This window comes from Quercus lobata, chromosome 7 (genome assembly GCF_001633185.2).
Source record: "Quercus lobata isolate SW786 chromosome 7, ValleyOak3.0 Primary Assembly, whole genome shotgun sequence".
Lineage (NCBI taxonomy): Eukaryota > Viridiplantae > Streptophyta > Magnoliopsida > Fagales > Fagaceae > Quercus > Quercus lobata.
This window is the reverse complement of record NC_044910.1, coordinates 1,287,884-1,302,178: the sequence shown is the minus strand read 5'-3', so window position 1 is coordinate 1,302,178 and position 14,295 is coordinate 1,287,884. Positions and strand designations below refer to the sequence as shown.

The window sequence follows — 14,295 nt, the reverse complement described above, 5'->3', positions numbered from 1 at the left end:
TGTTTTTTTTTTTTTTCCTCCTCTTTTCCCTCCTACTTTGTTGTGTTAATATCTCAAATTTACTCAAGTTGTATTACAAAGCTAATAGATGCTTGCATGTGTTGGTGAGTTCTTGTCACATTCTTAATGAAAAATCTGCATTCCAATGCTAATGATGCTCCATTTTGTTTTTCTTTTTATTTTTTATGGGATTATAGCAATCTTTGTGTCCAAAATAGTTAGGATTCAATAACACTAATTACAAATTGCTGCTTAGATTGATAAGCGTTTTTTTATTCCAGGTATTTAAAAAAAAAAAAAAAAAAACAAAAAACAGAGTGGCTGGCTTCAAAAATTCTATTATATGATCTGTCTGGTTGGGTGTAAAAGGGTGAGGATGGAAAATGAGAGACTTCACTCGATTGGTGTTGTGGAAAAGACAAAAGAGGAGGAAAAGTAGGGGAAAAAATGTTTAAATAAGTGGTATTTATTATTGTCTTTTTTTAATTACAATCTTTTCTTTCATCTTTTGATGTAAAAAGAGTATAATAGTTGGGCTTTATTTCAGCATGGTCACTAATGATTCTAGTGAGTAGCAAGTAGTTGATGCGAAAAAAATTCAATGCTGAATCTAATTTAGAAAATGATTAAAATTCATGAGAGGAGATCAAAGTTCATTGGTCCTTTGCTTGTATGATGTAGAGCAAAGTTGATCAATATGAGATATCATTTAAAAAAATTGAAGGCATTATTCAACAAGACTGTTTGGAAACGGTTGGTGAAATCATTCGTATTGAGGCACTATTTTCCTTCAATTTTAAGCATATATTAGTTGTTAACAAATGCAATGATTGTTTTGGTTCTAGTGTTCTTAAATTTGAAGCATAAATTAGCTTTTAAGAAAGCATAGATTAGCTTTTAAAAAAGTAAATGTTGTAATTTTTTAAGTTTTGTGCCTTTTGGATTTTAGGTGACACCCATCTTTCTCTTTTGGGATTGCATTGCTTGCTTTGGCATATCTATTTAAAAAGGGTTGTGATTAAGTTAGAACCTCTAAATATTAGCCATACGATCTTAATATTGACCAAATTATTATTATTATTTAATTGGACCCTAGCTCTTGGATAGTTAAATTCTAGTTCTTAGAAGTTAGATCCTAAATTCTATTATATTATTAGCCATTTCATGTTATCCCCTCAAACTTTTTTCCAATAATTTTAGTGATTGCATTTATGTTCTTCAATTTCGATATAAATAGAGGGAATTCTAATAACATAAAATTCAATAATTAACATAATAGTAGTGGAGATTAAAACAATTCTTGTTGAGAAATTTGAGTGTTCTAGCTCCTTTGGCATAAGACAGATTTGAAAAATAACACTCATTAATTACAAAATTGAGAACCAACGGCCTATTATCATTGGTGTGTTAAACTTACTCTTAATATATCATTTATAATTTTGGTTTAAGTTAGAAGGAGCTTATGATTGAAATGAAAATTCATGATTCCAAATACAAATGCCACTCCCTTCGATGAGAATTACACCCCATTTTCTAATTAGTTAAGCATGTTAATATACACATTGCTTATAGCATGCAAAAAAGAATCATAAAACATGAATATAAGAACATAGGCTTGCACACACCAATCCGTAGATCTCTCAAATTTATACACAAGAATGTACTGAAGAGAGCATACAGATCACTCCTCCAGCAGCTCCAGCTTCTTCGGCCAAGTATAGTTTTGGGTAAAAAGTGAGTGAAAAATGGAAGTATTGTCGGACTGGAAATCCCTCTTCCCAATATCATCAGTTTTCAAACCTCCACTTCTCCTCACAGACTCATCATCAAAACCCATATTGGGTCCTCTCTTCTTCAACCCTAAACCCAAAACCCTTTCTGATCTCTTCTCCTCTCCATCTCTGCCAAACCCACCACCTTTCCTCCAAACCCACAACCTCCTCTCCTTCCTTCACCTCCCTCTTTCCAACTCCCTCCTTCTCTTCTTCCCCACCGGTCCCAACTCCAACTTGGCTTCTTGCTTCTTTCTATCAAAGCTTACTGTTTCGACATTTGGGGCGCCAAAGACGATGACGTTTTACATGAACATACCGGGTAATAATCATAATCATTCCACTGTTGTTGGGTATTTGCTGGCTTCTACATTGTGCTTTGTGCATTGGTTTGTTGTTTAGGAAATTCATAATTTTGGTAAATTTCCCAGAATTTCTTGTTTTGGTTCCAAGGTTTTTAAGACTAGTTCTGTTGTGTATGCTTGTTGGAGTCCACATATACCCAAGGAGAGTGGTTTTGTTAGAAAGTGGTGCTTTGTTCTTGTTTGATTTGGAGTCTTGTTTTAGAAGGAGTAGGACTTTCAATTCCAATGCGCGTTTTAGAGGGACTAAGTTGCCTGTATCGTGGGATGCTGATTCTGATTCCAGGAATTGTAAATGGTTGAGCTGTGAATTCAGTTGGCATCCTAGGATTTTGATTGTTGCCCAGTCTGATGCTGTTTTCTTGGTTGATTTGAGGTTTGATGGGTGCGCTGTGAGTTGTTTAGCTGAGGTTGAGATGTTGAGGATGTATACTTCGCTTCAAAATGAACGGTTCCTTACGTTTACAATGGCGGGATCTGATGGTTTCTGTTTTGCATTGGCCTTGGATAGTTCGTTGGTTCTTTGTGATGTGCAGAAACCAATGATGCCGTTGTTGTAATGGGCTCACGGTTTTGATAATCCGTGCCATATTAATGTATTTAGATTGTCGGAATTGAGACAAACTCGAGGGATGATACATATGGGTGAGCTTCTGAATCGGGTTTTTGTATTATATTGTGATCTTTTTGGAATTGTGAGTTTAATCTATTTTGTTATGGGCCTACTTTACCAACCCCGAGAGGATCCATTATTTTTGAAGTTTCAAAAGTTTTGAAAACCCATTCTGCATGGGAGCTCCCTTCAGATCTCTTATTGTCAGGTCATGAGTGTCAATGTGGAAGTTGTCCTGTGAGAGAGGAGATTTTGAAGGATGATCTTCCTGAATGGATTGATTGGCAGCATAAGAAAGAATTGGCTTTGGGTTTTGTCATTTTAAACAAAGATCTATCAGCAATGCTTTTTGAGTTGAATGAATTTGGTGGTTTTACATTGATAAGACTTATGTCATCAAGGAAGCTTGAATCACAAAGCTATTGTGCCTCGTGGAAGTTGAAAGAACTTCACACAGAACAGTTCCATTTTAAAGATAATTCCTTGTATATTATGGAGGATGAGGGGTACAAATTTCCTAGAAGATTTAAGTACGTGAAACTTGATAAACTCTCTGCATATTTGAATGGTAGTCTAACTGAAGTCCTGGTTTCAAAATTGAAAAAGCCTTGCAAGGGTCCTTGAGAAAAGGAATCTTTTAGCTTAGAATCTCATGAAATCTTGTTTGAGAAGTTGAAGGCTTGGGGGTTAGGTCGATTGAGATTGTCTCCTGCAGTTTCTGTTGTTTTTAATGACATGAGCTTGCCAGCAAGCATACACGAGGTTGCTTTGAGAAGGTTGTGGGCAGGCCTGCCAATGGAACTCTTACAACTGGCCTATTCCAACTACTCAGAGTTCCTTGAGGTACTTTTGGACCAGGAAAAAGTATCTTTGGAATTTCTAGTTGTCCCTGACCTACCTCAATGGCCTCCTTTCTTCCTAAGAAGGCCTTCATGCCATAGCAATAAGTGGTCACACAAAGTGCAGCAAGATGATGCTCTAGTGGGTCCAGTACTTCCTCTTCCTATTTTACTTACACTTCACGAGTATCGTAATGGCCACTCAGAATCGGAAGAAGAAGCAGATGTATTTTCATTAGAGAGGGAAATTAGCCCGCAATGTGATGAAATCAAGCACGTGGCTAGTGAAATGGCCTTGTCAGATTCTAGTTGTGAGCTTCATGGCAACCAAGCTGTCTCCCATGCTGATGAAAGAGAAGATATGTGGGGCAGTTCTCAAAAACCAAAACCTTTTTGTTTATACCATCCAGTTGCATTTAAGTGCTCTAGCATGGATCACGTACAGGACAATGTCTTTAAGGATGAGAAATTTGATAACCTGATTTTTAAAGTGTCTGAGAAGAAGCATGTTCCTAATGGCTTGGTGGAAACCGTTGAACCAGAACTGTTTGATGATCTCTGCCTGCTGATTTGAGATTTGATACTTCTGCCAAGAACTTCGGGCCAAATGAATTAAAGATATACAAATTTTTGAAGCAGATTCGCAGAAATGGTCTAAATGGCAAGACGGATTTAATTTATATCAGCAATTTTGCAGAGAGTCTAAATTCCAAAAGCAATTGGCATGACAGTTAGATTTTCAGGTGTTGACTTGTGAGGGAACAAGATTGTCTATGATCTATGTACACAATTTTAGATCGTGGACAATTTTACCAAGTGGGTCCAAGACCTCTTCTTCTTGTAAGTTTTTTGTTTTTAGATTTGTTTCAAGTTTTCTCTTTCTGGGTTTTTCCTCTTTTGGTGATTTGAACATTCTTTGCTTTGGTTTACAATTTCTGCAGCTAGAGATGAATTTGTTGAAGATGTTACAACTGTTGTAAGTAGTAAATAATTTTCTTTTATTTGAAAACAGGGACTTTTCTCTTTTGGGCATATTTTGTATTTTGATTTTTCATTTAGCAAATCTAAATCTCTGGTTAACTACACAGACTTTGAATGGCCATAACGAGCGTCTAAATGTGCTGCCCCAGGTAATATACTTGTTCCTTTTTTGGGTTCTCTTTGATAATGCATCCATATTAGTTAAGTTGGAGTGGTAAATTTCAGATCTTTACTCTTCAAATTATTTGGTTTTTGCTATATAGGAATCAGAAACTACCGTCAAAGAACCGCTTAGAATTGTTTATTCAGATACCTCAACCAAATCTCTTCCAAATTCAGATGATTTAGACCTACAGGACACCCACATTGCAGTTTCAAGTCAAGGTACTCCTTAAAAAGTCATTTTTCTGGTCAGCTTAATTTGCTAAAATATTGGGACAGAAGGACAGGATTGACCCATTTTGACAAACTGAGATACTAAATTGACAAATTTTAAATGTTAAGGACTAATTTGACAATTGAAGTTAATGTCAAGAGACCAAATTGAATTTTAGTAAAAATTTTAAAATTGGATTTTAGATTATTTATTTATTTTTAATTTAAAAAAAAAATTGATAGTTATTATTATTTTTTATTTTTTTTTAAATGCCTATAAATGAAAATATGTATCTATATTAATTATCCATTCTTCATATAGAGTGTGATAGTAACTTGTCCTCTCTTGTCTTATCACGGTTCATGTACTGAAAGCTTCTCGAGCTTGTGGAGTTCAAGCTAAGGGAAGTGATTTCAAGGGACCCTACTCTACTTGTTTTGGTGGTTGGTGTTCCTAATGTTGGCAAGTTGGCTTTAATTAATTCAATCCATCAAATTGCATCCTCTCGATTTCCTGGTAAGTTGTTACTATGTTTTTGCTAGATTATGGTTGGATGTCATCATCTTGAAATGGAATTGTGGTAAAAGGTTATTAAATTATTTTAACAATAACAGCTTTGGTTTTCTTTTGTAGTGCAGGAGAAGATGAAGCGAGCTACAGTCAGCCCATTGCCCGGAGTTACTCAAGATATTGCTGGATGCAAGGTCAACTGATTTAGTGTTTTATGGTTTATATAGCTTAGAAAGTAATAAGAGACTGAAAACATTAGCTTCATGTGTTTTCATACTTGTTAACATTCAATAATTAAGACTAGATATTTGGGATTGGGCCCTGATTGGTAGGAAGAGTTGTAGGTTTTGGTTGTGAATTGTTTGATTGATCATTATCGCTTAATATTTAGATGATGTTCTTGCTTTTATGAGCAGCAGATTGTTTGCAAGGAAGTTATTTCTGACTCGTGTTATATTATTTGACCACTGGTAAAGTGTAGGGGTTAGTATGAGTCTATGACTTGGATCATATTTTTGCCCCCCCACCCCCCCCCCCCCCTCCCAAAAAAAAAACACACACACACACACACACACACACAAAAACCCATCCTCTGATTTGCTAGCTTGCTTACTATTTTATTCATTTATTCATTTACTTTTGATTTTCGTTTTAAGCTGGTATGTTTCATTTGGTTTATATTTATAGTGGAATAAACTATTAGGCTTAGATCTCTGGTTTAATTATCAAAAGTTTGTAATAACTGAATCAGTTGCATACGCCTTATTTAAAGACATGTTTTGAACATCAGGCCAAATCATCAAGCATTTGGCTTAAAATGTTTACTTCTATCTACTGCTACGTTTCTCCTTCTATTGTATATCTTTTGCTGAATACTTCTGTTTGAACACTTTTGTATGTTTAACTTACATTGGATTTTTAACTGCAGATTGCGCATCAGCCTAGCATATATGTCCCAGACACTTCAGGTGTATTGGTTCCAAATATCCCTGACATTGAGACAGGACTGAAGCTAGCTCTTGCAGGTATCATCCTCTTGCAAATAATTTCTCCTAACTTTTAGTTTAAGATAAGCTAAACCATGCTTGACTGTTGTAAACGGACAAAAATAAGTGCCACCTCTCTCCAACCACTATTAAGAGAAGCCATATCCCTACTCAACTGGAGTTGATTTGGTTGCAACAAACTAACTGGATCAGCTTAAGTAATGTTGGTTGAGGCCTAAAACTGAAGTTGTGTTGGTTTAATCCTCTTGTTCACCTCCAACCAACACAGGTTGCCCAAACTGCAGCTTGTAAAATTTTCAACCTTGGCGTCTTGAATTTTATCATTATTTTTTTCTTTTACTATTGCTCATATGTGGTTTTTTTGGGTTTTGCGTGTGCCAGGAGGGGGGGGGGGGTTTGTTGGCCTAGTATCGGTTCAAGTCAACATGAAATTACTTTTGCCACATTGTATTGCTTGTTCTATCAAATAAAACTTACCTCTTAAATTCACATGAAGGGTCTGTGAAATATTCAGTGGTAGGTGAGTGTATTGCACAATACTTGCTGGCAATTTTAAATACTCGAGGGACCCCCCTTTATTGGAAGCATCTGAACAACAGGAGACTGGAAGGGATTTGGTATGATTCTAAGGAAAAACATGAGTATAACCTTAAAGATCTTCGGCCAAAAAGGTTTAAGCCACCAAATGGCTCTAATATGCTTTACGTTGAGGTAATATAGGATGGTTCTCATTTACTTAATTTATGTAGGATGGCCAAAGTATTGAAAAACTTTTTGTTATTGGGACAACATAGGTCCGAATGAACTTCATGATAAGTCTTGTTGTAGGATTATTACATGGTTTTAATATCATCTTCATTCTCCTGAATGGATGGCAAATGATCAGCATAAGAAAATTTCTTTGGGACGGGTAGTTTTCTTGTCATGAACGAAGAGCTTCTAGTTTTGATAACATGTTTTACTTGCTGGTTATGGACATTTGTGTAGAACATCATGAAGTTATTCTGTTATGCTTAGTGTATGAAGGGGTTTTTTATGACCAGGCAAGAGAATGTAAATCTAGAAATAGTGGTAAATACTAGATAGAGTAAATGAACTATCATTATAAATATGGCATGCTTAATTTGAAATTGATGATCAGTAAATTCAGAAAAAAAAAATGATCTTTCTTTATTTATTTATTTAGCTTCAGTTGATGGCTTTTTAAAAAAGGATGAGGAGCTTGTTCTGGAGTGGTTGAGATGATGTCAAGGTAAGCAAAAAGATGGTATTTGATTTAGAAGTAAATAAGAGAAAACTTACAAGGAACCCTATAGGCAATACATAAATTGGGGAAGAGTAAATTCACATGTTTTGCAGTATCATTGAGTAAGATTGTGTTGCTTGAGGTGGATATTTTGATTTCAAGGAGAAGATTTGAAAAAGAATAAATGGGATTAGTGGTAAAAGATAGGAGAACAAACATTTGTCACTACATGGAATCAAAAGCTGCCAAGCTTTTCAAAAATAGTTTTCTATATATATACACACTCTAGCTCTTTTGCACGTTACTTTTTATGCCATTTGTAGTTCTTGTTGTTGTGGCTTATATCAGCTGGTCTCCATGTGACTTGTGAATATCCTATTTTATTTTATGTCATTCTTAAATTTATAGTTCTTTACAATTTTCCTTTCAGGATCTTGTCATAGAAGTCCAATGTGCTTTGTATTTAACTCTGTTAGAATATACCGGTAATGTAGAAGATGAGAGTGACTTGGAGTCTTATAGAGCAGTAGTTTGAAGCACTGCAGAAGGCATTTAAGATACCTCATAAGGCCTCAGACTCTCATTTGATGGTATCAAAAAGGCTTCTTACTTTATTGAGGGTGAGTAAACTTGGTCCATTCATCCTTGATGATGTTCCTGATGCAAATACTGTCTTGAGTTGTTAGTCACTTTTTTCTTTTTTTTGGTGTAACATTACGATTGTATATGCTAGTCTCTTTTTTTCCTCCTTTTTCCCTCCTACTTTCTTGTGTTGATGTCTCAAAGTTACTCAAGTTGTATCACAAAGCTAACAGGTGCTTGCATATGTTGGTGAGTTCTTGTCACATTTTTAATGAAAAATCTGCATTCCAATGCTAATGATGCTTCATTTTGGATGCACTAGATGATAGCAATCTTTTGTTTTTTGATGGGATTATAGCAATCTTTGCAATTTTTATTCCAACACTAGTTACAAATTGTTGCTAAGATTGATAAGCGATTTTTATTCCAGATATATTTTTAAAAAATGGCTGGCTCTAAAAGTTCCATTAAACGTTCTGTTTGGTTGGGTGTAAAAGGGGGAGGATGGAAAATGTAGGAAAATGAGAGGTTTTCTTTGTTTGATGTGGTGTGAAAGACTAAAGAGGAAAGTAGGGGAGAAAATGTTTAAATAAATGGAGTTTATAATTTTGTCTATTTTTAACAATCTTTTCTTTCATCTTTGGATGTAACGAGTATAACAATAGGGTTTTATTTGAGCATGGTCACTAATTATTCTAGTGAGTTGCAAGTAATTGATGCAAGAAAAATTCAAAGCTGAATCTAATTTAGAAAATGATTAAAATTCAAGAGAGGAGATCAAAATTCATTGGTCCCTTTGCGTGTATAATGTAGAGCAAAGTTGATCAATATGAGATGTCATTGAAAAAAATTGAAGGCATTATTCAACAAGACTTTTTGGAAATAGTTGGTGAAATCATTCATATTGAGGGGCCATTTTTCTTAAATTTTAAGCATAATTTAGTTGTTAACAATGCAATGATAGTTTTGGTTCTAGTGTCCTCAAATTTGGAAAAAGGTTGTTCTTTCTTAAGTTTTGTGCCTCTTTTTATTTTAAGTGACTCATTTTTTTTTGGATTGCGTTACTTGCTTTCACATATTTATTTAAAAAAGGGTTGTGATTAAGTTACAACCTCTAAATATTAACCATATGATCTTAATATTGACCAAATTATTATTATTTTAATTAGACACTGGCTCTCGGGTAGTTAAATTCTAATTCTTAGAAGTTCGATCCCAAATTTTAATGGGATATAAGAGAATTTTATTATATAATTGGCTGTTTCATGTTATCCCTTCAAACTATTTTCCAATAATTTTTGTGGGATTGCATTTATGTTCTTCAATTTTGATATGGACAATATCGGAGTGAATTCCAACAATATAAAATTCAATAATTAACATGATAGTAGTAGAGATTAAAGTAATTCTTGTTGAGAAATCAAAGTTTTCTAACTCCTTTGGCTTAAGAAGGATTTGAAAAATGACACTCATTATTCCCAAACATGATAACCAATTGCCTATAATCATTGGTGTGCCATTTTTCTCTAAACGTATTCTTAATATATTATTTATAATTTTGGTTTAAGTTAGAAAGAGCTTTTGATGGAAATGAAAATTTAAAATTCCAAATACAAATGCCACTCCTTTCAATACAAATTACAGTCCATATTTTCTAATTAATTAAGCATGTTAATATACACAGTACGTACTGATTGCAAAAAAGAATCATAAAACACGAATATAAGCATATATGCTCGCACATACCAATCCATGGATCTCTCAACTTTATACACAAGAATGTACTCACACTAATCCATGGATCTCTCAACTTTACACATAAGAATGTACTCAAGGAAGTATGCACATCACTTCTTTATTAATTTATATCTCTTACTTGGAATTACAATGACATATATGTTTATTTATTTACATCAGTTAGTGCTATATTTATTTAATTACATCACTTGAAAGCAAATTAAATAACATAAGTATTTATTTATTTACATCTTCTAATCCAAATTGCAATGAAGGAATGCTAACGAATTATGGAAGGAATTTGTGACTTCGAATTGAGCAATGTTCAGATTCTATTGGATGTGACCTATGCCGAACTCCTGAAATGTAATTTGCAATTATATAGTATATAAGAAACTTACACTAAGAATAATACTATGAAAAAAGATAATATAATAGAAAAATAAATAAATATAACTTTAATATATTCATTAAAGATTATGGGTGCCAATGCCTTGCTGGCCAAACTTTGAAACACAATGTTCCATAAACAAGATTTAATTCCTTCATAAATTAAATAGATCAATGTTTCTTCTTCTATTTTTCTCTTTTTCATTTGTTTTTATATATTTGTGAGGAAAGGGTGTGGGAAAAATAAAGATTTAAAAAGCCACTTGAGTTTTGGAATTTAATTTTCAATTTTCATCCAAAAAATATTTCTTGTTTTAATTTACTGTAAAACTATTTGTACAAAGAGGGCTTTTGTTATTTATTTAACAAAATTAAACATAACCAACAATCAAGAGATCAGTACCCATTTGATCAAAAAAAAAGAGATCAGTACCCATTGATAAGCATAAAAACTAAAATATAAAAGCCATAATAAATAATTAAATAGTACAAAGAACAAAAAGATAGATGAAAAAGAATAAACCACGTTAAGAATAGAACAATACTTTTACTAACACAAGAAAGAAGAACAAGAAGACAAGTCTACCCTTACCTCTTCTTCTGATGATGACGATGAACTTCAACTATCCTTGTCGAGTTTAATCTCTGGCACATGAGCAATCTTGTGCGAATCTTCTTCTCTGCATTTTCTACTCAAATCAGGACAACCTGCAATCTCCAATTCTCTTAGTGCAGTGAGAGCTTCCATCCCCTCCGGGAGAGATGACAAGTTAGGGCATTCGAAAATCCGAAGTGTGTGAAGTGATTTCAGACGTGGCAGCCACTCCGACAAAGCCTTCAAATTTTCACATTCTCCAATCAATATCACCTGTAAAGTGTTTGCAGATCCTTGGAGCCATTGGGGCAAAACCTCCAACTTAGGTAAACCTCCAATTATCAAATTCTGGAGGCTCAAATTGAGATCTTGATTGTCTTCTCCCTCCATCTCCATCAAACTAAGCTCTTTACAATCCAAAATCGTCAGGTTCTCTAGAGCAGTTAGGTGTTTGATACTGAGTGACAAAGAGGTCAAGCTTGGACATTTTGAAACAATTAATGTTCGAAGATAGGTGAGGCGCCCTACCATCCCTTCAAACAGACATTTTAGATTCTCACAGTCACCTATCAACAAAGATCGAAGAGAACCGAAGCAACCTACTGCCTTCTCCGACAAGCAGGTATGCTTTGTTTTAACTATCAAAAACCTGAGGCTGATTATGTCCCTTATACCTTTGGGCAACCGTTCAAGATTGCTGCAACCAGCAAGCAGTAAAGTTTGCAAACTATGCAGCTTGCAAATGGAATCGGGAAGTTGCCTGATTATGAGATTACGTGATAGGTCAAGATATCTCAAATGTTTCAAATTTCCGATAGAACTTGGCAACACCTTGAAGGATGATTTGCTCAGATCAAGCACCCGCAAGTACTTAAATCTTGCGATACATGCTTCAAGTAAGGACGCAGGTGGATTTGTTATGAAAATAATAGTCTGGATTATGCTCAACTTCTCTAATTGTGTTGTAACTTCTTGCCCACTCTCCAAAATTGACATATGACAAACTTCTGCAGCAAGGGTGGACATCTTGGTCACTACCGAACACTCACCTTTAGTAATTGAGATTGCAAGATCATGGACAAGATCGTGCATTTTAAAGATATAAAAGAACATAGCATCTTGATATACATCTTGAAACAAAGATCTTGACATTAACTCCTTAATATACAAGTCACCAATATCTTCCAAATCTTGATTTTCATTGTCAGGTGATTGAAGAAGTCCATGTGCCATCCAAAATTGAACCAAAAGACAACTTGTGAATTCATAATCCTTTGGGAAAAGAGAGCAATAGGCAAAGCATTGCTTCAAGTGAAAAGGCAATTGATTGTAACTCAGCCTCAATGCAGGTAAGATGTCACCCTCATTTTGTTTTAAATGCCATATCTCATTATCTCTCACAAATTTCCACTCCCGCTCATCAACTTTTGAATAAAGTAGGCTGGCTAAAGTCCTCACTGCCAATGGAACCCCTTTACATTTTTTAGCAATGTCATTTCCAATTTCTAAGAGGTTTGGATAATGTTTTTCTTCTCCTTCCTTAAATGCCAATTTCACAAACAAAGACAAACAATCTTCCTGGGAGAGGCCATCTAAATGGTATGTAGGGGCAGTACCCATAATGGTAGCAACCGAGTTATTTCGTGTTGTCACTATGATTTTACTTCCATTGTAACCACCAAGTAACAAATCTTCCAATTCCATCCATTTATTACGATCCTCATTCCAAAAGTCATCCAAGACAAGTAGAAATTTGTTATCTTTTAAAAGTTCTCTTAATCTAAATTGCAACTCATCCACACCCAAATTATCTATAAATTTCTTATCTCTCAAAAGTTCTCTTAAGTTATTTTGCAACCCATGCGCACCGAAATTCTCATCAATCTTATCAATTGCAGATTTAAGGATTTCTTTTATCAACCTTGTAACATTGAACTTATCAGACGCACACACCCACATTCTCAATTGAAAATGACCAACTACCTGTTCATCGCTATACACCAACTTGGCAATTGTGGTCTTCCCCAAACCTCCAATCCCAGTGATAGGAACTATATCCACATTTCTGCTGGAATTTTCATTTTGGTCCATCAAAAGATGTATTATATTTTTTTTGGCATCATCCCTACCGATGACATTCCGAGGATCAACAAAGGAGTGGGTCATGTCCCTCATTTCCTGCATATTTAACTTCCTATCTTCAAGTCCTCGAGCAAGATTGAATTTATCTTTGTCAGCTGCAATTTCATCTACCCTCTTCCTAATATTTTTGATTTTATGTGCCATTTCAAAACGGACTGCAAGTGGATTAGGACTTGAAAAAAAGTTACTCACCTTTTTGCTAGTGCTCCCGTATCTCTTCATAACTTCCTTCTGCAGAATTCGGTATTGAAATTCATCCAGCACATTCTCAGCATCTTGAAGGACGTCTTTGAGCTCCCCTAGCCAAATACTCAGCCTATGGTCACTGGCTTGCTTCTCCTCAGCATCCAAGAGTACGGCTTTGATGGCTTTGACAGTGCGCTCAAGCTTTGTCAGATCACTTCGGACGCCCCATGCTGAACTGAGCTCTTCGTAAGTAACCGATCCAAGCAGCTCCAGGACCTTCACTGCGATGCCGTAGCCAATTTCAGCCATGTTCTTGGTAAAGACTAAAGAGCAAAGACAATCGAATGTCAAGATGAATGACTGTGCTTAGTTGCAAGAATGGTAAAGTTTAGAACATGAAAACAACAAAGCAAAGAGACTTTTATTGGAGTTGGTGAGAGACTTTCAAAAGTCTTTTACGCGTGGATGGACTGTGTGGCCATGTGGGGACGGAGCTCTGTACCGCGCATGTGCAGCGACATAGTCTCTATTCATTTATGATATTGGTAATTTAGGGATGGCCATGGGTAGGGTATGGATCGGGTATACTCATATCCTACCCGAAAAGTTTACCCATGGATACCCGATTATCAATACCCATTAATATCCATACCCGAATTTTACTCGAATATATTATCCATGGATATCCATACCCTACCCGAAACCCATTTAATTTTTTTTTTTTAATCCAAAACATTTTAATGTAAAAACTAACCAATCTTAAAGCATTGTATCTACTTCTTTTTCTTTTCGTTTTTTTTCTTTTTTTTTGAGATAGAGATAGAAATTTTATTAGATAAAAAATTTTTAAAAATAAAATAAAATTAAGAAGTAACATTTTCCACAAGAGTAAAATGAAGGTCAATGTAACAATAATAAAAGTCACTTTCAGGCTTTTTTTTTTTTTTAATACGGGTT

General features: G+C 34.9%; 2 protein-coding genes across 3 annotated transcripts; one reads left to right on the top strand and one right to left on the bottom strand.

Moving 5' to 3' along the window:
• The first annotated feature begins 4,340 nt into the window (after positions 1–4,340).
• Positions 4,341–8,583, top strand: LOC115953390 (short integuments 2, mitochondrial-like). Of its 2 annotated transcripts, XM_031071025.1 has the most exons (8): positions 4,341–4,426; positions 4,528–4,562; positions 4,675–4,716; positions 5,318–5,459; positions 5,577–5,647; positions 6,382–6,478; positions 6,975–7,171; positions 8,137–8,583. In XM_031071025.1, exons 1-8 carry the CDS (start codon positions 4,360–4,362, stop codon positions 8,239–8,241), a joined length of 756 nt encoding a protein of 251 aa, XP_030926885.1. In that variant the 5' UTR covers positions 4,341–4,359; the 3' UTR covers positions 8,242–8,583. The 2 variants fall into 2 exon arrangements, with proteins under 2 accessions (XP_030926885.1, XP_030926886.1); XM_031071026.1 differs by lacking the exon at positions 6,975–7,171.
• A 1,533-nt stretch (positions 8,584–10,116) lies between these two features.
• On the bottom strand, positions 10,117–13,779 carry LOC115954032 (putative disease resistance protein RGA1). Its single transcript, XM_031071885.1, has 2 exons — positions 11,008–13,779; positions 10,117–10,384 (listed from the first exon to the last, which is right to left on the bottom strand). Exon 1 carries the CDS (start codon positions 13,645–13,647, stop codon positions 11,035–11,037), a length of 2,613 nt encoding a protein of 870 aa, XP_030927745.1. The 5' UTR covers positions 13,648–13,779; the 3' UTR covers positions 10,117–10,384; positions 11,008–11,034.
• Between the last annotated feature and the right edge of the window lie 516 nt (positions 13,780–14,295).

Coding starts and splice junctions, on each gene's coding strand:
- LOC115953390 (XM_031071025.1), top strand. CDS start 4,360: ATGATCTATGTACACAATTTTAGATCGTGGACAATTTTACCAAGTGGG. Junction 4,427..4,527: donor GTCCAAGACCTCTTCTTCTT/GTAAGTTTTTTG, acceptor CAATTTCTGCAG/CTAGAGATGAATTTGTTGAA. Junction 4,717..5,317: donor GTCTAAATGTGCTGCCCCAG/GTAATATACTTG, acceptor ATGTACTGAAAG/CTTCTCGAGCTTGTGGAGTT.
- LOC115954032 (XM_031071885.1), bottom strand. CDS start 13,647: ATGGCTGAAATTGGCTACGGCATCGCAGTGAAGGTCCTGGAGCTGCTT.